The following is a 23837-nucleotide window of genomic DNA, read 5'->3' on the forward strand; positions in this document are numbered from 1 at the left end:
GTGAATGTCACTGAGGAGGGAACAGGTGAGCTATGGCTGATCCGGACCAATGGTAGCTACTTGCTTTAAATTTTTTTTGTTTTTTTCTGTTGCATCTATCAACACCCATCCATCCCTCCCCCAGATGTATTGATGTCAAAATCTGCAACAGTGTCCATTACGTTTGAAGTTGGCAGAGTTATGTTTTTTAAAATCCCAGAATATTTTGAACATGGATCAGTGATCAATTTGAAGGCAAGTAAAATTAATTCCTTGTTGCAGAAGCTTTCACATTGGTTCCCTTTCCTAACCTTGATCATTCCCAAAAGATCTCAGTGTCTCGTTTTGATGGGACTCCAAACGCAAACAAAGTGGTTTATCTCCTGGATGGTAACAGCTGGCCCAACAAACTGCTGCAGAAACTGACCACAAACCAGAAAGGACTGGCCACGTTCTCCCTCAGCACTGCTAATCTTCCTAAAGCTGCTCTGAATCTGGTGGTACGATTTGCTCTGTTTTGTGAAATATAGACTCAGATCTCAAATGTAGATCTCAATTTCTCTCGCTAGAAACCCATTCCATTCGTTGTTCCCCAGGCAAGTGCGACTCCAGAGGTTGTTTATGGTTACAAATCACCATACTTCACTACAGATACAAGGGTTGTTCAGCTTCTCCAACCTGATTCTTCCAGTAACCCATCATTTAGTGAACTGACTATAGTTAAGCTCGAACAGCCGCTCAAATGTGGTGCTGCGTTTCCAGTGACAGTGAAGTATTCTTTTGTTGGAGAGGCTGGTGGCTACAGCGTTGACATCATCTATATGGTGAGTGGATGTCTTTTTTTTTTTTTTTATATAAACATTGCTCTCACCTGTTTTATGCACCTACTTGTCTTGTTTTTATCAGGTCTTGTCCAGAGGATTGATTGTCCTCCATGGATTTCACACAGTCACAGTGAGGGCTTCTAATATCGCCACGAGCGGCTCTGTGTCGTTCCAGCTGTTTGTCAGTGTCGATATGGCTCCAGTAGTGCAGATTCTGGTCTACTGCGTTCTGCCCAGTGAGAATGTTGTTGTTGGCAGTGCATCGTTTGACACCGAAACATGTTTCCAAAACAAAGTATGATGTGCACTAGCATCTTTTGCCTTCAAGTGGGGTATGATGATGTGTCCTACAGCGTGTTGGTCCTTGTTCCAGGTGTCTCTAAAGTTCTATCCTGCTACGGCTGTTCCTGCTGAGGGAAATGTTCTGACTGTCTCTGCTCAAGCAGGATCTCTGTGTGGCATCAGTGCTGTAGATCAGAGCGTCTGGATCTTGGAGCCAGGAAGACGTCTGAGTGCTAAAATGGTATCCATGAGAAGTTGATTTAAAATTCTTGTTGGTCTTGACTGACATTCAGGTTCAGCTTTAGAATTTGAGTAATGCTGAGAGAAATTGAACAAACCTATTGTTATGATTATAGCAGTTTTAGTGTACATCTTAACACACTTATGTACTCTGACATAACATTCCAAACAGTAATGAATTTTTTTTCAAGTGACCTACCAAATGTTACCTTTTTTCATGGTTTTAGGTGTTTGACTTGCTCCTGGTGCGATCGCTATCAGGTTACCCAAACAGCGTTCAGGATGAACCAGAGTGTCTAGGTTTTCGACCACGTCTAGCTTTTGATATGGATCCTGCCTACCCTGCTCCTACAAATCAAGCCTACACAACCTTCAAGGTAGAAAACCGTATTTTGTGACTACATGGTCACAAACTGAGTCATTGACTTTAAATCTGTCTTGTTTTAACTTGTCTCTCTGACAGAGCCTGGGAATGAAGATCGCAACAAATCTCGCTGTACAAGCCCCTCCGTGCCCACTGTATCTCAGATTGCCAGAGAGTAGGTCTATGCAGAGGCCAATCTTTCAGTGAAAAATTCTTCATGACTTGGTGAACTTGCATTCAGTTATGTGAAGTTACCCTTATGAAAAAGTATACTTAAGTGATGAAGTATATTTAAGTATACATGATGCAGTACATATACTGTCAATATTAGTAAACTTGTGAGTGTACTATTTTAATACCGCTTGGGACTAAATTGGCCCACTTTAAGTATATTAGTGTTTAAGTTTAACAGTAGTATACTGTGCAAAACTAGTTCATAATTGCATTTCTCATTTGTACTGCAAGTGAACTTATGGGTATACTATTAGTTTAAAAAATTGCTACATGTATTAAAATGGTAGTTTATGAAAGTACACTAAAGTATACTCAGTAAACTACCGTAGTAGTTTTATACTACAAGTTCTTTAAGTGAACTTGACAACATACTTGTAGTTTACTAATCTTATATTTTTTTTCTTCGTGAACTCGGTAAACTAGTTTAGTAGTTTATACTGCAAGTTCTCTAACTGAACTTAAAATTATACATGGTAAACTATTTATATTTTTTGCATTTGCTGTAGGCCTATACCACTGTTCAAATTTTTCTTTTTTTACTTAAATACCTTTAACTGTACTTTAATTTTAAAAACATTTTATTAGCTTCATGCATCTTTTAATCAACACTTGAATGTTGGTAAGTTTCATAAAAGCAATATTTTTAAACAGTTGAGAATCTCATTTTTGCCTAGACTGCACCTTGATCAGGTTCAGAACGATGATCAAAACACAGTTGGAGTCCAACACCCCAAAAGCTTTTGCTTTCTCTTCATGGGTTAGTGCATAAATCAAAACTGCTTAATATCAGCAAATGAAATGAAGCATGTTTAATGTTTCATCACATTATCTTACACTTGCGTGAGCAATCTATCGTTTGTTTCAGCTTCAATGATTTGATCCGGAGATTCTGTATTAGATGTGTCATAGCGCCCCCTACTGTGTAACAGTGAGAACTTGGATAGCTGGAATTCAGTCAATGGTAGTGTATAGGAATTAACTTTGATTCTACTTTTCTCTTTCCCCACCAGTGGACTAGCATACACAAAAAATCAGATACACAGAATTAGAAATGTTTTATATTAATCAATATTTTCAAACAATGTAAGTTTCATAAGACTGTACTGTATATGAAAAACTATGTAAGAGTACATTTAATAGGCTACTTGATCAAGAGTTAAAACCACTAGAATACTTAATTATACTTTAAGTATGTATATCTCGATCAACAAGTATAGGCCAAATATACTTGGACTTTTCTGTCAGTATAAGTATACTTAAGTGCAATTTGAAGTTTTTCTGAGAAGTACATAAAGTAGACTGAAAGTATACTTTTTTCATAAGGGTACTTACTCCTTGTGGATCAACAAATTGTGTAGTGTTGGGGGTTAATTTCCATAAATGCAATAAGAGGGGCAGTTATGAACCTTGTTTATTATGCAGGTACTAAGACAGTTTGGTGTAAAATTGCTTGTCTTTCAGTGAATTTGAATGTTCCTGAAGGAGCGGCTCTTCAAGCAGCAGAAAGTGCTGGACGCGACACTTCCTCTTTTAAAGTGACTGTCAGGACTGACTTTCCAGAAACATGGCTCTGGCAGCTTGCTCGTGTGGGGTTAGTGAAGCATCTTGTTCCTTCTAAAGCTGCTTACCCAGTTTTTCTCCCTGTTCCCCTTATTTTTCTCCTGTCTTTCAGAAACACTGGATCCACACGAGTTCCCCTCACTGTTCCTGACACCATCACCACATGGGAGACTGAGGCGTTCTGCCTGTCCTCAAAAGGTTTTGGTCTGGCTCCTCCTGCTCTGCTGACGGTCTTCCAACCCTTCTTCCTGGAGCTCTCCCTGCCGTACTCCATCGTCCGTGGGGAGTCTTTTGATCTGAAGGCCACGGTCTTCAGCTATCTGTCCAAGTGCATCATGGTCTGTCATGGTTTTCTTTTATAATTCATCTGTATAGAGCAGGTCATGTGTCTTTGCTCCATGTTTTCCGTTTCATTGGCAGGTTAAAGTAACTCCAGCTTCATCCACGGCCTTCACTCTTAAAACACTTACTGAACCGTATGAGTCCTGTCTTTGTGCCAATGGGAGAATAACCTTCAAATGGGTTCTCTCAGCTTCTGTTCTTGGTCAGTTTTGGATTATCTCTAATTTAAGTGTAATATTAAGGGTGTTGCTCACTTCCTGTCTGTCACTGCAGGAAAAGTCAATGTGACTGTCAGTGCTTCAGCTGAAGCATCCCAGACTCGATGTGGCACTGAAGTCGTGACTGTGCCGACGAGAGGACGCATTGATGTAGTCATTCGAAGTCTTCTTGTCCTGGTGAGTGTTAACCAGCCTACTGGAGTTTGATCATGGAGATCATGCTGCTACTGATGTGTTTTATTGCTTTTATAGCCTGAAGGAGTTGAAAGGACAAACACCCAGAGTTGGTTACTATGTCCAAAGGGTTTGTTTGCACTCAATGTTTCCCAAATACGTTCTCCCTGTATAGCCAAACATTAGCCTAGTGCTCAATGCTGACCCCTTCTCTTGTCTGCAGGAAACATTCTTTCTGAAGATGTGAACATGAAGTTTCCAAAAAATGTGGTTCAGGGATCAGCCAGATGCTCAGTTTCAGTCCTTGGTAAAGCATTTCATTAAGTAGAAACTGACATGTGAAGTTTGGTAGACTAACTGTTTCTGATGTGGGTTTTATGATTGACCTCTTGTAGGGGACATAATGGGTCGTGCGCTGAAGAATCTGGATAGGTTATTACAGATGCCGTATGGCTGTGGAGAACAGAATATGATTGTTCTTGCTCCCAATATTTACATCCTACTGTACCTGGAAGTCACGGAGCAACTCACCGCAGCCATCCGAGAGACTGCCACAGGCTACCTTAAGAGCGGTATGGATGACCAAATCCACTTTATATTTGTAGGAGACTAAATTCCAAGGAGGTTTAGTCCTTCTCTTCAGACTAACTCCCTGACCAATTTACATGTTGCTTTTGCCCCAATCAGGATACCAAAGACAACTGAACTACAGGCATAATGATGGTTCATTCAGCACATTTGGTAATGATGAATCGAATACATGGTGAGTTTTGCTCTGTTCTACTGTTGTGTGTAATCTGTCGTGGCACCAGCAGTTTGTAAGTTTAGTTTGTCAACCTTTTTCACAACCAGGTTGACCGCCTTTGTCATGAGGTCTTTTGGTCTAGCGAGGCAATTTGTCTTCATTGATCCACATATCCTGCAGAGTGCAAAGGATTGGTTGATCAGCACGCAGGGTTCAGACGGCTGTTTCATGCAGCAGGGAACTCTGCACCACATCGACATGAAGGTGCAATACATGTTTCTTAATGCACTGGAACAATGGACTGTTCTTATAAATCACTTTTTTTTTTTAAGGGTGGAGTTGGTGACGAGGTGACGATGACTGCCTACGTTGTTGCATCGCTGCTTGAACTAGGTGTCCCCACAACGGTAAAACCAATCCAGTAGTTGTATGAGCTCATTGCAGATGGCCATCTATACTGCCGTGCAAAGGCAAAAGACCGTAACTTCGTTTTTTGTCGAAAATGAGTTATTTATATTTTTGGCACATTCAAGACCTTCTTTATCATGTGGACAAGTATCTTGAATCAATTCCGTTTTTTTATCGAGAAAATAATGATTTGTCTTAACAGTAACTTCCAAAAGCCCATGAGAAACCAAGGCAGAACACCGTAACATCAGTTACCGCTCTTTGGCTTTGTTTTGGAACGCTCAAATTACGAGTTACGGTGTTCTGCCTTTGTTTAGCCGCGCGTCAATATGAAGTTACTGTGCCGGTGTTCAATCAAATAATGCTACCTACCAGACTGTACGGTTATCTGCCTTTGTTTTAATGTCCATTAAAATTAAAATGACGGTGTAGCCTGTGTACTTTGTACAGCTGCCATCAGTCGCTCTAACTTCTGATGTCCTCAGAGCGGTCAGAACATTTAGTATGATCTGAACCCGCTCTCCATCGACAAACGTGCGATATCGATCGCGAAGGATTATGCAGAGTTGACAGAAAAACGTTACACATTGCCGTATCAGATGAATACAACCAAGAATTAAAGCTCGGCAAACTAGCTGGCAGAGTGCCAAAACTTCGCCTTCAGCCCCGCCCTAAACGCGGTCGAGTTAACACTGGACTAATAGGAGGTATTTTGTCATGTCAAATGTATTAATAATGCCATCAGAATGCAACCAAAGCACAGGATAGCAATAAGTAGATGGCTATAAATAATTGTAAATCATACAAAATAAATGCCATGATCACTAGATTTTATACAGGTGTGTACTATAATGATTTTGTTAATGGTGATCAGCAACTAAATATTGATAATGTGGAAGTTACTGCCTTTTGCCTTGGCATGACTTCTCACTTTTTGCTGACAATACAAAGGCAGAGTACAGTAACTTTAAAATAGTGGTCAAAAGTCAAGTTTGAGCTCAAGATTTTTTTATGTATATAATTTCCATTACTAAAACATCTATTTGCCAGATTTCCAGTGTCCTACCTATAATTAATTTGGCGAGACAACTAAAAATCTTTAAAGTCATTTTTCTCAGTTCCACACTCTAGCGACTTAAGGTCTTTTGCCTTTGTAGGGCAGTATATATATATATATATATATATATATATATATATATATATATAAAAAAAAATAAAAAAAAATTATATAAAGTTTATTTATAAAAAAAGTGGTATACCACATATAGCCACAGCATAGTGGTGTGCATATATAAATATAAATATATTTATATATAAATAAAAAATGTATTTTTTTATATATTTTTTATATATATATATTTTAGGATCCTGTCATTACTAACAGTCTGTCATGCTTGAGGCCTGTCGTTGGGAACCTGGGAAACACTTATGCCACGGCTCTGCTGGCCTACACCTTCAGTCTGGCTGGAGAGACCACCACTCGATCGCAGCTTTTAACTGCCTTGGACAACCTTGCCATTTCTGAAGGTAAGATTTACCGACCTCTTGATGTTGATTCATCAGGGTCTTTGGTATAAACTTTCTCTCCTCCATCTCATCCTAAGGCACTAAGCTCCATTGGTCTCAGACGACATCTGGTGATACTCTGGCGGTGGAGATCAGCTCTTACGTGCTGCTGGCGATTCTCTCTGTTCAGCCTCTTACAACTGCTAATCTGGGCAATGCTAACCGCATTGTCAACTGGCTTGTGACCCAGCAGAATCCTTTTGGAGGCTTCTCCTCCACCCAGGTGCCTCTGACTACCAAACATGAGTGCAATCATTTATGAGGAGTTTTTAATCTGGTGCTTGTTTTTAGGACACTGTGGTGGCTCTTCATGCCCTGTCGGTGTACGCTGCTCAAGTGTTCAGCTTGGACGGCTCCAGCACTGTTACCGTACAGTCCTCAGTAGTAGGAGGAGACTCTTATAGCTTCAAAGTGAATCGGGACAACAGGCTGCTGTATCAGGAGAAGCCGCTGAAGAACATTCCAGGCGAATATAGTGTTAAAGCATCAGGATCCACTTGTGTGTCTGTGCAGGTCTGTATATTCATCCTCATTCTATATTTGTTGTGCACAGCCAAATCTAAATGTTTTTTTTTTTTCTACTCTTACTATAGGTTGCGTGTTTCTACAACATCCCAACACCCGTTAAAGTCTCCATGACGCTGAGTGTCGAAGCGAAGGTGACTGGAGACTGCCAACCGCTTGGAGCTGATCTCATGTTGAAGTTCACTGTGAAGTAAGCAGCATTGTGTCCTGAAACCAACTGATGTTTGACTCTTACAAAAAGGGAAGCTGTGTTCTTGATCTTGTTGACTAAACCTCATTCACCCTCATTCAGATACAATGGTGTGAAAGCAAGCACTAACATGGTTCTAGTGGACATTAAGCTCCTGTCAGGCTTCACCGCAGATACGTCACTGGTTTGTATTTAAGATGATTTATAAAGTCCCAAGATGCTTGAAGCTCCTTCAACTGTAATTGTGTAAATGGTCTCTTCCCCTCAGCTTGGTTCTTCACCCCAATCGTTTGCCCCGCTAGTGGAGAGGGTTGATGCTGAAGATGATCATGTCCTAGTGTATCTGAAAGAGGTGAGACTGGGTATATTAGTAGCTGCCATCTTCTCAAGTGCTGTGTATGTGCTGCTGTTCATCCTTTCTGTCTCGCAGGTTCCCAAAGGCGTCCCCATGAGTTACACTCTGCAGCTGAAACAGGTTCTTGCAGTGGAAAATCTCAAGCCAGCAGTCATAAGGGTTTATGACTACTATCAGCCAAGTATGCTTTCATCCTAATCATGCTTTGCTCTGGCTGAATTCACTGTTAAATGATCAGGTCATTTTCTGTTCCTATTTCAGGTGATTCGTTTGAGACCACCTACACATCTTCCTGTCCATGATTTGATTCAGTACTGGCTGTAGGACATATGACTTGAATAAAGCCACTATACAACCAGTTCTGTTGCCTCTTGTTCTAACTGCACTTTTACACTGCACTTTCCTTGATCTTTTGACAGTTCATTACACTATAAAATTACCCTGTAAGTTTCAAAACTTCCTTATTCCAAAAACTGCCTTTATTGAAACCAAGGCCAGAAAAATGACAGGATCTCAAGTGGAGACTTGTGACCACACAGGGCAGTTGTAGACTGCCTTTGCTGAAGAATATCAACGTCTAGGTCTACATCACCACATCTTTGGCCCCGCCCACTAGAGTGTCAACACAGGATCAAAACCATTACGTTCCAAATGATCCTAATGCTAAGGTGTCTTTTTTTAATAATGAGTGTCTCAGCAGTACATTGTTGGTATTTGGTACATTTCACTGGATTATTATTTGGTAATTCAGTCATAGTTTCTACACGGGCTTTGCAAACAGACTTTTACAATATGGATCTTCCAACAACACCACAAACATGAAAGTCGTCATTTATTCCAATCTATAGTATAGTGGTTTATTTGAGTAATCAGGTTCAGACAGTCTTTTCTCAGTTCAATACTGTTTATGCGTCTGTATATCAAGCCAGTGACTTAAAATATCAGCTTCATATCATTTGTCTTAGGATGAATATAATCTTATTTAAACTGATTAAAATGTATACAGAAAGTATCAAAGAATGCTCCCTTTCCAATCACTCAAGCTGTCAATCACAGAGTTTTTCTGGACACATACCAACACTTGTCATCAATTATGCGTTACACTGCACAATGAAGCTCTTACTGTATTTACATCGTGTTTGCGTTGTTATTTGGTGAAAACATTCGTGAGTGCAGAAATTGCATTCAAGATATTTTATTTCATGCAATCAAGACTGCTCAAACCCTTCAAACAGTGTTCAAATCAGAGTCTAAAATCAGGATAGGAAAAATGCCTTTTATTTCAAAATTATGACAATTTATGTAAAAATCATTAACATTATAAAATAATAAAATAGTCCAGTTCATGACCCCTTTAACAGCTTTTAAGCCTGGGTAAAGAAGCATTTCACACTTGTAATTTAAAAACGGGGTTCAATCACACCGTTTTTTACCCGGGATTATGAATCCCTGCTCTGGAGCAGGATAAGCTCTAATTTTATTGTGTTAACTCCACATTGCGGGGCCAAACTTGGCTAAACTGCGGTGTTAGAATGTTACAACTAGATGCTTAGTTAGTGTAACAGAGTAAAGAAAGGAAAAACAGAAACTAAGTGTGAATAGTGTCAAAATGCTTGTTTTTGTTATAAAATATTTGTTCTTGTTAAATTAACCATTCATTGGTTATTTAAATAATGCATCTTGGAAAAAGGGAGACACCTATAGGCAAGAAGAGTGTACAATGGGTTGAATCAGCCATCTTCTCAGTTCACACGAGCTGTTGCGAAGGATGTTTTATGACCGGACCAGCAGTATTTATTGTCTGTTTGGTGCGCTTCGTGTCTTTCCCAGATTTCCTCAGTTGCTGTAAACACTAAATTGAATTATTTATAATTCAAAATTTTGAATTTTGAATTTTGAAATTTATTTATAAATTTCAAAATTAAAACACTAAACAGTCGTTTCAGCGTATGATAGGAAAAATGTCAAACGGTGATGGAAAACAGGAGAATTGGAGTCAAGAAGAGACCATCATTTTTGCCTTAAAAAGTTCACTCAGAAAACTTGATTACAGTCAGCTATGTGTAATGAGGACACACAATGCTAGAGCCTTTATGTAAACAGGTCACGTGCTGTGTTTGTGCAGTCAATAACATTGACACCGCAAATAAGGAATTTAGCCCGGGATTTAGGAATGTGCAGTGTGAAACGGCAGCTTATGAATAACCAGGATGGGTTTTTACAGTAGTGATGCTTTAGCTTTTGACATCGTATAAATCCAAATGCCACATTCATCCATTTCTAAGATACATATTAAATTGTGCAGGAATGAAAAGAGACATATTTGGTTGTCATAGAATTCCAGTTGCAGTTCAATCTTAACTGGAAATCTATTCTGATGGGATTACTTTAAAAACATTTAGGCTAATCCAAGAGCGAAGAGAATTAAATTACAGCGCAAGAGCACAGAGACATTCACGAGTGTGAACGGAGGTCGTTTTTCTAATGTTGTCATCTGTACAAAGAAAAACAATTCTCAGTTTTAACCCTCTGGGGTTCTTCGGGTCCAAATGGATTTATATAGCGTTTAAATAAAAAAATGTAAAAAATCATAGCTTCATCGGAATGGTCCGAAATTTGGTGACTTTGTTGGTACTTGGTATATGAACACCCAAAAAAATTGGGGACAGGATTTGAATAGTCTAAGTGGTTGTAAAAAAAATTGTCACACTCAGGACCTTCGGGTCCAAATGGACCCGCCATAGGAAATGAATGGGAAATTGGCAAAAATGTGACAATACAGAGTTTTTTTGTGCGTACAATCTACAAATCAGCCACGACCCAGAAAAAAAGCACACAACAGTGAAGGGGTGAATCTATAAAACATCAAGAGTGCAAAACAGACACATCCACACACACACACACACACACACAAACACACTTTTATACACATACACACTAATAAATTCAGATTACAAAAATCTGTTTTGAATTTTTAAAAATCACAGCTTCATCGGAATGTTACGAAACTAGGTGACTTTTATGGTATTAGGTATGTGAACACACAAAAAATATTGAGGTCATGATCCAAGCATGCTAAGTGGTAGTCACACTTCTGCTCTTTGGTCAAAAATGACCCCCATAGGAAATGAATGGGAAATTGTCAAAAATATGAAAACACAGAGTTTTTTTTTGTGTGCATACAATCTACAAATCAGCCAGGATGCAGAAAAAAGGACTAAACAGTGAAGGGGTGAATCTCTAAAACATCAAGAGTGCAAAACAGACACATCCACACACACACACACACATACAAACACACTTTTATACACATACACACTAATAAATTCAGATTACAAAAATCTGTTTTGAATTTTTAAAAATCACAGCTTCATCGGAATGTTACGAAACTAGGTGACTTTTATGGTATTAGGTATGTGAACACACAAAAAATATTGAGGTCATGATCCAAGCATGCTAAATGGTCGTCACACTTCTGCTCTTTGGTCAAAAATGACTCCCATAGGAAATGAATGGGAAATTGTCAAAAATATGAAAACACAGAGTTTTTTTGTGCATACAATCTACAAATCAGCTAGGATGCAGAAAAAAAGGACTCAACAGTGAAGGGGTGAATCTCTAAAACATCAAGAGTGCAAAACAGACTAAATCTGTTCAGGCAAAAATCACTAGAATTCGCAAGCCTTTCTACAGAGAGCTGTAAATCCACTAGTGGTAAAAATTTGCTATTGCGTGATAAAAATGCTCAGTGTGTCCACCAGTTGGCGCCCATCTCATTTCAAAAATTGCTTTCATGAGGCCTAGGCTTGACTCTAAAATGAAATACAGCTTTAATAAAAATAAAATAAAAATTATATATATATAAAATTATAAAAATAAAATGATTTTTTTATATATATATTAATCCCGCCCTCCGGGTCCATTTGGACCCGAAGGTCCCAAGTGTGACTGTTAAACGAAGGACCCCAGAGGGTTAAGGATTCAAGGATTGAATAAGTGCACTCAATAACGTCCACTATGGTTTATACCACTACAAATGGCTGTCGATCCAAATACTGCCCTACTTGAGGGTATATTATCGGGGCGATTTTGGATTCAGCCGTTGTCGTGTAAACATACCTTTAGTAATCCTGAAGATATTGATTAGTTTATTCAGGTGTGTTTTATTAGGGATGGAGCTAAACTCCGCAAGACATTGGCACTCCAGGACCCCCTGGGATAGAGTCTCGTATTTGGACAGAGATTTTATTGGACAGAGTAAGAGTGTGTGTTCAGGCTGCGTCCGAAACCGCATACTTCCGTAGGCGAGTAGGATTATGTATGAGTAGGAGCGAATAAGTATGTATGAATCCTTAGTATTCATAAAAGAGTAGGCGAGAAGTTCCCGGATGGCCTACTGCTTCCACCCAGATTCCGCCCAGAAGCGCTCAACGATGGATACTTTTCTATCCCAGGAAGCCACGGTAGAGGATACGTCATAATCGAACATCACGTAGATCAGCGACGAGTATACTAGTTTGAGTGAGTATACTACAGAAATGAATAAAAAAATCTATTTGAATCTTAAGTTGTAGTTTATTTTAATTATTGTAATTTCACACAGAGTTATTACACCACTTTTCTGATTCTTGATTTCTGTGCATTTGTGATCTTTTGTGGTGGAGCAGGACCTCCAAGGCAGGGTGACAGCGGCATTTGCGGGAGGAAAAGGAAAACCTGAAACAAAAATATAAAGTAAGATCTTTTTTTTTTTTTACTTCTAATACAGAAATCAAATGACATTGTGCTGCTAAAATAAGTGCTTCTGTATTATGTTTTGTGCATTTTTGTAGGATCTGAAATGTCTTTAGACTGATGTGAGCAGTGAGGATGGAGAGCCCAGAGCTGAATCCTGGAAACGATGCCATGGATAAAATCATCCATCACTCCACCTGCCCTTATTGACTCAGATTGTGAAGCACAGCGCGGCACAGCAACAACCTCAGGCACAAAGGCACGGCTATGAAGAAAATAGAGCATCAGTGTGTTTTCAGCATGTCAAAGGCTTGCTCTACTATGCTTCGCTCACAGGAGTGTTTACTGTTGAAATAGTCTCACAGGTTCAGTACAGGCTCTCTGTGAAACCGGGCCTACATGTGTCACTGGCAGTATTTAGATGTGTTTTAAATGAATACCAGATAGAAATCCTAATCAACTGACTAAATTAATTCCAGGTGGTGGTTAATCAATTAAATTAACAAAATTAATGCATTCCCTGACAATTAAGAGTGTTTAAATAGAGAAGCAGCAATAAACAGTGGTAGAGTGTCTTAAGAGAAGCTCTCTGAGAATTTTGAAAAAGACTCTTGATTTAGCTTTGGTTTTGGATGATTTTCCTCATGGCTGTGAGGGAGACTAGTTTTTGGAGAGGGCTCATTTTAGCCCTCTTTCTCTTTGCTGTTGATGGACAGAATCCAGGGCCGTAAGTGCCGTTAAATGTGCTTTTTATGTTGGATTAACTAAACTTTATAAATGGTGAAAATGAGCTTTGTGAACCGATTGAAGCCTTCTTTCAATACCATTGTTAAAGATCACCACTCTCCATTTGTTGCAATCCAGTGATAAAATAGATGTCATGTGGTTTCTGAAACTAAACCTCTGTATTTTTCCACAGGTTATTCATGGTGACGTTCCCTGCAGTGATTGAGTCTGGATCTAATGCCAAATTATGCATAACTCTTCTTAAACCCCAAGAGAGCCTCACAATGACAGTTTCTCTGCTTGATGAGAAAAACAGGTCAACTCAACTTGTGCAGCAGGTTTCTTCAACGTCATTTCACCGCTCTTTCAGTTTCCAGGTCTGTCATGAGATGCGTTTTTTTTTTTTTTTTTTTTTTTTCTGGTTTGTTGTTAACTTAGTTTCTCCACAGGCTCCTCGAGTAGATGGAGATTTGGTGCAGAAGCTGAAGGTGGACGTTCAAGGGAGGGTCTTCAGAGCGACTGAAGAGAGGAAAGTCATGTTCAGACGTTACCTTCCTTTGACCTTCATCCAAACAGACAAACCCATCTACAATCCAGGACAAACAGGTGAGCTGTGAATGTCCCTTGGTTTAATATTAGTGGTGCAGAAAGTCCAATATACTACAAGTATTGATAATCTTCAAGTGCATTGATGTGAGTTTATTGGTGTCTCTGCAGTGAATTTCAGAGTTGTCACTATGGATACCAGATTTGTGCCTTTTGATCAAATGGTAAGATCAGATGTTTCACCATATTGAGTTCTAGCCACAAAAAAACTGCAAATTTAATGCAGGTTATTTTTACGTGCACTATTTTGCACTTCATTTTCAGTGATTTTTTGCAGCATCTGTGTGTTTGTGCTTTTTAAATGTTTAATATTCCTGTCTTTGTCTTGCAGTACAATCTGGTGGTGGTAGAGGTGAGAATATGCTCTGGTGCAAGTCTTTGAATGGAGCCAACGCAGGTTTTTGTACTTTTGCTTTGTTTGCTGTTTTTCCTCTGAGCTGTTAATTGTTTTTGTTTAAGGATAATAATAACCGGATTGGTCAGTGGACAAATGTCTCCTCAACGGGGTGGATATTGCAGCTTTCTCATGAGTTAAACCCAGAGGCTCAGATCGGGATGTACACACTAAAGGCTTTTATTGGCGACCGAACAATCTCCCAGGTTTTTGAGGTGAAAAAATATGGTAAGTCATTGTGTATAAATTGTGCATCAGTTCAATGACAGATCTGAGGTCTTGATCCAAGTCATCTGGTTTCTGGTTTAGTTTTGCCCAAGTTTGATGTGACTGTAAACACACCCCAGACGTACAGCGTTGCAGATGTGGGACTGAAAGTTGAGGCTTGTGCCAAGTGAGTAAAGCTTTAATTTCTTGTCTTGTGGTTGGTCAATTCTTAATCGTGTTCCTTGTGATGTTTCTCAGATACACATATGGCCAACCTGTACCCGCTCTAGCCTTGGTGGAAGTGTGTCGTGACCCATTTCCATACGTTGTGGTTCCTGATGTGACCCGTCGTTGCCTGAATAAAACTGCAAAGGTTTGACTCCTGCCTTACAGTGGAGGGGTTTTCTTCTGCTTGTGCTTGACTTAAATGTGACCCTTTGTTCTGCTACCAGATGAATGACACTGGCTGTGCCTCCCTCACCGTCGATACATCAGTGTTTTTTAACACCAAATTTGAAAATAATATGCAAGACACTTTTCTTGTAAATGTGAATGTCACTGAGGTGGGAACAGGTGAGCTATTGACTGATCCGAACCCAATGGTACTTGCTTTAAAAGTTTGCTCGCTGTTCACTTTTTTTTTTTTTTTTAATTTTATTGCACCCCCGCCCCAGATGTTTTGATGTCAAAATCTGCAACAGTGTCCATTACGTTTGAAGTCGGCAAAGTCACGTTTGTGGACCTCCCAGGTTATTTTGAAACTGGGTCAATAATTAATGGAAAGGTGAGTAAGTTAAATCATCACAGAAGCCTTCACATTGGTTCCCTTTCCTAACCTTGATCATTCCCAACAGATCTCAGTGTCTCGTTTTGATGGTACTCCAATTGCAAACAAAGCGGTTTATCTCCTGGATAGTAACAGCTGGCCCAACAAACTGCTGCTGAATCTGACCACAAACCAGAAAGGACTGGCCTCATTCTCCCTCAGCACTGCTAATCTTCCTAAAGCTGCTCTCAATCTCGTGGTACGATTTGCTGTTTTGTGACATGTAGACTTCTCCCAATCTCTCACATAAAACCAATTCCATTCATTGTTCCCCAGGCAAGTGCGACTCCAGAGGTTGTTTATGGTTACAAATCGCCATACTTCACTACAGATACAAGGGTTGTTCAGCTTCTCCAACCTGCTTCTCCTGACAACCCATCATTTAGTGAACTGACTATAGTGAAGCTCGAGCAGCCGCTCAAATGTGGTGCTGCGTTTCCAGTGACGGTCAAGTATTCTTTTGTTGGAGAGACTGGTGGCTACAGCACTGACATCATATATATGGTGAGTGGACATTAGTTTTGTAGCTTTTTTTTTTTCTGCACTAGTCAGTTTGTTCAGCACCTCTTACGCACCCATTTGTCTTGTCAGGCCATGTCCAGAGGAGTGATCGTCCTCCATGGATTTCAGACAGTCACAGCGAGGGCTTCTAATACAGTCACGAGCGGCTCTGTGTCGTTCCAGCTGTCTGTCAGTGTCGATTTGGCTCCAGTTGTGCAGATTCTGGTCTACTGTGTTCTGCCCAGTGAGAATGTTGTTGTTGGTAGTGCATCATTTGACACAGAAACGTGTTTCCAAAACCAGGTATGACGTGCACTAGCATCTTTTGTCTTCAAGTGGGGTATGATGACGTGTCCTACAGTGTGTTGGTCCTTGTTCCAGGTGTCTCTACAGTTCTCTCCTGCTATGGCCGTTCCTGCTGAGGGAAATGTTCTGACTGTCTCTGCTCAAGCAGGATCTCTGTGTGGCATCAGTGCTGTAGATCAGAGCATCCGGATCATGGAGCCAGGAAGACGTCTGAGTGCAGAAATGGTATCATGTGTATCAATCAGATTTCCATTGTAGCAAATTGGCTTAAAAAAATTAATCACAACTTGTTATAATTATTAATATTTGGATCAGTTGATAGAATTAAACAATAGTTCATGGGACAAACAAGTAAATTGATTGTAATATTAATTATGACATTAAGTTAGTTCTAAGAAATGTATATTTCCGGGGTATGGGAAGTGTCTTACTGTACAGTACTACTCAGAGCAAGTATTCAAAATCTGCATGATTAGGGACTCCAGTATATGAGCATGAAACATGGACAATACATGTGACATGGACAAGACTTAAACTAGACTAAACTTAAACTACTCTAACATGCATGCATTCAGTTTACCAAGGGAAAGGGAGCTGAAGCAGAACACAGGAAAGCAAGTTGTAGAATTGTTGAAATTAAGCCGATCAACAGCCTTGAGCAAACCATCAGTTTAGTTCTAACACTCCCTTTAAAAGGGGTAAGGATACTTAATGTATGAAATAATGAGACTAAGTTTGACACTTGCATGTCTCGCCCATTTGAATAAATTATGCAATTTGTTGAGGCGCCAGTTGATCTTTGCTGATGTCTTGATGAGAGCGAACCAGTGGGAGTCAGAATCTTTGGTGAATGGCAAGGCCACAGCCTGGCACAAGCTTGGGTCCTAAAACTTTTAGTTCAGCATCTTCACATCAGGATTTCTCAGAAAGGGACTAAGACATTATCTTGTGATCACTTTTTTTTTTTTTCATTTAAGTGTGAAGATGTCGCACCCTTTGGAGGTGTGAGCCAATAAGTTGTTCCCTTTGGAGGGAATTTCTTGACGGCCCTTTGTTCTAGCAGGCCGTTGAATATGTAATTTGATTGGTGTTTAAGAAAAAATCTTCAAGATTCTTATACAATGCGTTACAAAGTTAGCAAAATGTAAATAAACTCCAATCTTTGTCCCCCATTTGTTAAGAGGCTGAACATGCTACACATGATTTTGGTTAACCATAGTATGCATGTCTGAAACAATCTAAAAGAGAATGAATACATATGCCAAACCCCATAAGAGGGAAATCATGAGATTGGGAAATTTGGATGCATGTTTATACATTTTCTCAAGTGGTTGTATATATTATAGGATAAAAAGGGTTTATTTCTCATTCTCAGCAAGAACACATCTCTGCAAATTCCTTTTGGGTCATAAGTCTTGTCAGTCCTAATGTGTCCTGTAACAATGTGTTAGGGATTTTAGGGATTCATTTGGGATGTTAGTTTTGGGGAAAGTTTCATAGACCTTTTGTTAGTGAGTTTGCTGGATTATTCATTAAATATAATAATTTGTGTCTGATTGGTCCAGATGCTACACATTTTTAGACCTAAACGTTAGTGGCGTTCTAATCAGATGTGTGCCACATTAAAATATTGTTTACTGCAGATCAAAGATGGGGAAAACCCTGACATGCCATCACTGAACTACTTTGTTAATGAAGTTTAATCAAATTGAAGACGCTTGTCCTTTTTTAAAATGTGTTATCTCTTACGTAGGTTTTCAAAAAGCAAAGTCAGTGACTAGACAACTTTCTGTTCTCAGGTGTTCAACTTGCTCCCAGTGCGATCTCTATCTGATTATCCATATGACGTTGAGGATGAACAGGAGTGCCTAAATGTTCGACCCCGTCGGGCTGTTCCCACAGACCAAGCCTCCGAAACATTCAAGGTATAAAACTGTTCATTTATCTGGTTTACTAAATTCACCATAATTTTCAAACATTTTTCTCTTGCTCTGACAGAGCATGGGGATGAAGGTTGCCACAAATCTGCCAATCAGAGTACCTCAGTGTGTGATGTACAGAGGCCTGAATTATTATCGCAACTTCCGTGATGGTATTTCAGTTTGTTTCTTGCTCCCATAGACTCATGACTTGATAGATTCCTTAAGTTTATTATAGTTGGTAGCTTCTGTGATCTGAAACTGCAATTCATTTGGAAAAACTTAAATCCCTTGCATTGTATCAGTGTAAATTCATCTTTATTAATGTGCCATGTAAAGTCATAACTAATCAAAGGTGTTTTTTGTTTGTTTAACAATTGCCCAAACATGCATATTTTGAAGTTGTATGAACCCTGTTTTATCTGCAGACACTAGGACAGTTTGTAGTAAAATTGCTGGTCTCTTTCAGTAATGTATTATCGTGAGCCTGTAGCCATGGCGATGGCTGGATTTGCTCCTCTAGAAGCCGAAAGTGCTGGAGGTGACGCTTCCTCTTTTGATGTGACCGTCAGGACTTACTTTCCAGACACCTGGATCTGGCAGCTTGCTCAAGTGGGGTTAGTAAAACCTTTTGTTCCATCTAAAGCAGGGGTGTCAAACTCAGTTCCTGGAGGGCCACTGTCCTGCAGAGTTTAGCTCCAACCAGCTCCAAAAACACCTGCCAGGAAGTTTCTAATAATCCTGAAGACATTGATTAGCTGGATCAGGTGTGTTTAATTAGGGTTGAAGATAAACTCTGCAGGGCTGTGGCCCTCCAGGAACTGAGTTTGACACCCCTGGTCTAAAGCTACTTTCCCACATTTTTTTTTTTACTTCTGTCCCCCTCATTTATTGTTTTGTGTCCTTTTCTTCAGAGCGACTGGATCCACACGAGTTCCTCTCACTGTTCCTGACACAATCACCACATGGGAGACTGAGGCGTTCTGCCTGTCCTCAAAAGGTTTTGGTCTGGCTCCTCCTGCTCTGCTGACGGTCTTCCAGCCCTTCTTCCTGGAGCTCTCCCTGCCATACTCCATCGTCCGTGGGGAGTCTTTTGATCTGAAGGCCACAGTCTTCAGCTATCTGTCCAAGTGCATCATGGTCTGTCATGGTTTCTTTATATACTGTAATGGAAATGGAGCAAAGACACATGACCTTCTCTATGTGCTCTGTTTCATTGGCAGGTTAAAGTAACTCCAGCTTCATCCACGAACTTCACTCTTAAACCATATACTGATCCGTATTCATCCTGTATTTGTGCCAGTGGGAGAAAGACCTTCAAATGGGTTCTCTCAGCTTCGGTTCTCGGTCAGTTTTGGACCGTGTTTCCAAATTTAAAGTTTGTGGTGTTGCTCACTTTCTGTCTGTCACTACAGGAGCGGTCAATGTGACTGTCAGTGCTTCAGCTGAACCATCCCAGACTCGATGTGGCACTGAAGTTGTGACTGTGCCGACGAGAGGACGCATCGATGTAGTCACTCGAAGTCTACTTGTCCTGGTGAGTGTTACCAGCCTTCTGGAGTTTGATCATGGAGATCATGCTGCTACTGATGTGATGTTTTATTGCGTTTATAGCCAGAAGGAGTTGAAAGGACAAACACCCAGAGTTGGTTACTGTGTCCAAAGGGTTTGTTTGCACTCAGTGATTCCCAAATACATTCTCCCTGTATAGCCAAACATTAGCTTAGCACTCAATGCTGATCTGTTCGGTCTGCAGGAAAAGATCTTTCTGAAGACGTGACTCTGCCGTTTCCAACAAATGTGGTTCAGGGATCAGCCAGATGCTCAGTTTCAGTCCTTGGTAAAGCATTTCATGGAGTAGAAACTGACAGGTAATGTTTAGCAGAATAATTGTTTCTGATGTGGGGTTTTATGCTTTATATCCTTGTAGGGGACATAATGGGTCGTGCACTGAAAAATCTAGATGGGTTATTACATATGCCATCTGGCTGTGGAGAACAGAATATGATCATTCTTGCTCCGAATATTTACATCCTGCTGTACCTGGAAGTCACGGGGCAACTCACCGCAGCCATCCGAGAGACCGCCACAGGATACCTTCGGAGCGGTATGGGCGAGCAGATCCATTTTCAGTGTTGGAGAATCTTAATGACTTAATCCGTGATTCTTATCGAAGCTGTCAAGACTCTAAGCTCATCTCATCCCCTGCCCCAATTATTATTATTTTTTTTTTTTTTTTTTTTTTTTTTTGAACAGGATACCAAGGACAACTAAACTACAGGCACAGTGACGGCTCATACAGCACATTTGGTTACGATGCATCCAATACATGGTGAGTTTCATGCTGTTATTCTAGTTGTGTAACCTTTGTCACAAGCGGTTTCAGTTCAACGACTTTCTCCACGGCCAGGTTGACCGCCTTTGTCATGAGGTCTTTTGGTCTAGCGAAGCGTTTCATCTTCATTGATCCGAATGTCCTTCAGAGTGCAAAGGACTGGCTAATAAGCCAGCAGGGTTCAAATGGTTGTTTCATGCAACAGGGAACTCTGTACCACAATGCCATGAAGGTACATTTGTTATCAAATGGACCTTTTAAAAACAATCTTGGAAAGCTTATGGTTAATCTATGTGTTGGTGTTTTAGGGTGGAGTTGGTGATAACGTGACCATGACTGCCTACATTGTTGCATCGCTGCTTGAACTAGGCATTCCCGCCACAGTAAACAGATCTCCAGTAGTTGTATGAGATCCTTGCATATGGCCTTCCTTTTCTGGCTGTTGTCTGATATTAGTTTTGCTTTCAGGATCCTGTCATTACCAACGCTCTGTCATGCTTGAGGCCTGTCGTTGGGAACGTGGGAAACACTTACACCACGGCTCTGCTGATCTACACCTTCAGTCTGGCTGGAGAGACCACCACTCGATCACAGCTTCTAACAACCTTGAACAACGTTGCTGTTTCTGAAGGTAAGATTTACCAGCCTCTTGATGTTTGTTCAAGTTTTTGTCATCAACTTTCTCTCCTGTATCAACTTTCTCCCTTCCATCTCATCCTAAGGCACTAAGGTCCATTGGTCTCAGACGACATCTGGTGATACTCTGGCGGTGGAGATCAGCTCTTATGTGCTGCTAGCAGTTCTCTCTGTTCAGCCTCTCACGGCAGCTAATCTGGGTTATGCTAACCGCATTGTCAACTGGCTTGTGACCCAGCAGAATCCCTATGGAGGGTTCTCCTCCACCCAGGTGCCTCTGACTACCAAACATGAGTGCAATCATTTATGAAGCGTTTTTAATCTGGTGCTTGTTTTCAGGACACTGTGGTGGCTCTTCATGCCCTGTCTGTGTATTCTGCTCAAGTGTTCAGCTTGGATGGCTCCAGCACTGTTACTGTACAGTCCTCAGTAGTAGGAGGAGACTCTTATAGCTTCAAAGTGAATCGGGACAACAGGCTGCTGTATCAGGAGAAGCCACTGAAGAACGTTCCTGGCGAATATAGTGTTAAAGCATCAGGATCCTTTTGTGTGTCTGTGCAGGTCTGTATCTTCACTCTTTTTCTGTTGTGCACATCAAAATCTGATTGTTTGCTCTGTGCTTATACTGTAGGTTGCATGTTTCTACAACATTCCAACACCTGTTAAAGTCTCCAGGGCACTGAGTGTTGAAGCGAAGGTGACTGGAGACTGCCAACCGCTTGGGGCCAATCTCATGTTGAACTTCACTGTGAAGTAAGAACACCTTTGGCTTTGTGTCCTGAAACCAGCTCTTGTTTGACTCCTTCAAAAGGATCCTGCATTCTTGATTCTGTTGACCTAAACCTCTTTATTCCCCATCACTGTCATTCAGATACAATGGCGTAAAAGCAAGCACTAACATGGTTCTAGTTGACATTAAGCTCCTGTCGGGCTTCACAGCAGATACATCACCGGTTCGTAGGTTTAAGATTTAGGAAGTCCCAAGATGCCTGAAGCTGCTTCAGATGTAGCAGTGTCTGTAAATTATGGTCTCTTCCCCTCAGCTTGGATTTCCACCCCAATCGTTTGTTCCGCTAGTGGAGCGGGTTGATGCTGAAGATGATCATGTCCTAGTTTATCTGAAAGAGGTGAGACTGTACACTGGGTATATTACTAGCTACCATCTCAAGTAGGGCTGTCACTTTTGTGAAAGTCCTTTTCGATTTGAGAAGTGTTTATTGAATCGATTGTAAAATCGATTTTCCATGTCTAAAGAAGTTTCCATTTTAAACTCCAAATATGGGCAAATCCACGGACAACTAACAGGCATAAGGACGAACTTAAATAGGGTGCTTGAGATGTGCATAAGTCTGCAATATTTCTGATTTATTGGTGTGAAGTTTTGTGCTCAATGACAAACAGGAGTGCAACATTCTCGAGAAACAAATAAGCAGAGTGGACTGCCATAGCATAAATGAAAAACATTACCTCAGTCTTCAACATGGATGTGTTTACAATTAGAAATGTCAAACTAATTTCGCCTACGTAGGCGATTGTAGCCCGAATCTGTATCTATGCATGAGACTGTCTGCATACTGGCAGAATTCACAGTTTTGTAGTGAAAAGAGACATTATGCAGAAGGATAATTTGCTGTTATGTGTTTGTCAGAGCCTGCAGTCGCTGTGTGGCGCGTGTTCGTATCGTGATGAGCTCCCCGCGCTCCAAGAAAAGACCGTTAAAATCGATTCCCTATTTTCATTTTCGAAACTTGCGTTGATTGGTCCGATCGGTTGTGCAATCGATTTTCGAACGTAAAGTGACAGCCATCTCAAGTGCTGTGTATGTGCTGCTGTTCATCCATTCTTTCTTGCAGATTCCCAAAGGCGTACCCATGAGTTACACTCTGCTGCTGAAACGGGTTCTTGCAGTGGAAAATCTCAAGCCAGCAGTCATCAACATTTATGACTACTATCAGACAAGTACGCTTTTATCCTTTTATGCTTTGCTCTGGCTGATTTTACTGTTGAACATGATCTATCATTTTCTGTTCCACTTTCAGGTGACTCATTTGAGACCACCTACATGTCCCCCTGTCCATGATGTTAAATAAGTTCTGTCTGTAGGACGTGACTGAAATAAAACTCTTATACAATCAGTCCTTTTGCTTTGTTTTTTGTTCCTAGTCTATGACGTTTGTTTGAAGTTGTGGATTACAAGCCTTTGCACTGTTAGTGAGCTATTTGCCCTGCATGGAATCCTTATAAAATGGCTGAAATGCTGCTTGAGGCAGTAGCTTTTCCTTACTTTGCTTTCCGTTCATAAAGGATTCTTTTGAGAACAGGTCTCAACTTTATGTAATTGCTCTTGTAACCTTTTGATTGTAGTGTTACGTCTTTTTGTGTGGCAATTTTATTTAACTTATCAGAGGTGAGAGACTTAAGTCACATGACTCAAGTTGTAAATTTAAGGTCTTGAGACTTGCTTGACTAAATGAAGAAAGTTACTTTACTTTGAACTCCAATGACTTGCCTTGAACTGTACGACTCGTGACTTTACAAAAAAAAATACAAAAACATTAAAAACAAAAGTAAATTATCATAATATCAGTTGAACAATGGAAACACCAGTGATCAGTCTGCACAATTGTGACTGCACATTAAG

General features: G+C 40.3%; 3 protein-coding genes across 5 annotated transcripts in view; all 3 read left to right on the forward strand.

Moving 5' to 3' along the window:
• The window catches only part of LOC307164193 (alpha-2-macroglobulin-like), a 45587-nt gene extending 22259 nt beyond the window's left edge, over positions 1-23328 (forward strand). For 2 of the 3 annotated variants that reach the window (XM_079880674.1, XM_079880672.1), the window contains 26 exons: positions 15126-15246; positions 15348-15457; positions 15528-15698; positions 15776-16003; positions 16091-16303; positions 16382-16531; positions 18106-18231; positions 18305-18398; positions 18695-18842; positions 19140-19365; positions 19449-19572; positions 19641-19762; positions 19840-19891; positions 19982-20065; positions 20156-20332; positions 20482-20557; positions 20636-20792; positions 20869-20943; positions 21029-21191; positions 21283-21467; positions 21536-21757; positions 21828-21949; positions 22068-22149; positions 22240-22323; positions 23050-23155; positions 23236-23328. In XM_079880674.1, the coding sequence (XP_079736800.1) occupies positions 15126-15246; positions 15348-15457; positions 15528-15698; positions 15776-16003; positions 16091-16303; positions 16382-16531; positions 18106-18231; positions 18305-18398; positions 18695-18842; positions 19140-19365; positions 19449-19572; positions 19641-19762; positions 19840-19891; positions 19982-20065; positions 20156-20332; positions 20482-20557; positions 20636-20792; positions 20869-20943; positions 21029-21191; positions 21283-21467; positions 21536-21757; positions 21828-21949; positions 22068-22149; positions 22240-22323; positions 23050-23155; positions 23236-23276 (3459 nt within the window). In that variant the 3' untranslated portion in view covers positions 23277-23328. Of the gene's footprint in view, positions 1-14499; positions 14695-14775; positions 14861-14931; positions 15047-15125; positions 15247-15347; positions 15458-15527; positions 15699-15775; positions 16004-16090; positions 16304-16381; positions 16532-18105; positions 18232-18304; positions 18399-18694; positions 18843-19139; positions 19366-19448; positions 19573-19640; positions 19763-19839; positions 19892-19981; positions 20066-20155; positions 20333-20481; positions 20558-20635; positions 20793-20868; positions 20944-21028; positions 21192-21282; positions 21468-21535; positions 21758-21827; positions 21950-22067; positions 22150-22239; positions 22324-23049; positions 23156-23235 lie in introns of those variants that run through there. The other variant, XM_079880673.1, reaches the window with a different exon arrangement.
• On the forward strand, positions 255-8360 carry LOC307166088 (alpha-2-macroglobulin-like; the record flags this gene model as incomplete). Its single annotated transcript, XM_079884228.1, has 24 exons — positions 255-479; positions 576-803; positions 886-1098; positions 1177-1326; positions 1553-1702; positions 1789-1864; positions 3385-3514; positions 3596-3821; positions 3904-4027; positions 4099-4220; positions 4296-4347; positions 4441-4524; positions 4613-4789; positions 4905-4980; positions 5070-5226; positions 5295-5369; positions 6735-6897; positions 6975-7159; positions 7228-7449; positions 7530-7651; positions 7754-7835; positions 7920-8003; positions 8082-8187; positions 8268-8360. Coding segments are annotated over 24 exons (3270 nt in total), but the record flags the coding sequence as incomplete, so codon positions are not given.
• Positions 13299-14454, forward strand: LOC307166096 (ovostatin-like; the record flags this gene model as incomplete). The annotated part of the gene is made up of 5 exons (XM_079884240.1): positions 13299-13467; positions 13660-13843; positions 13916-14072; positions 14184-14236; positions 14404-14454. Exons 1-5 carry the CDS (start codon positions 13373-13375, stop codon positions 14452-14454), a joined length of 540 nt encoding a protein of 179 aa, XP_079740366.1. The 5' UTR covers positions 13299-13372.
• Positions 23329-23837: the final 509 nt, after the last annotated feature.

The sequence above is a fragment of the Squalius cephalus genome, assembly GCF_949319135.1.
Source record: "Squalius cephalus genome assembly, chromosome: 1".
Taxonomy (NCBI): domain Eukaryota; kingdom Metazoa; phylum Chordata; class Actinopteri; order Cypriniformes; family Leuciscidae; genus Squalius; species Squalius cephalus.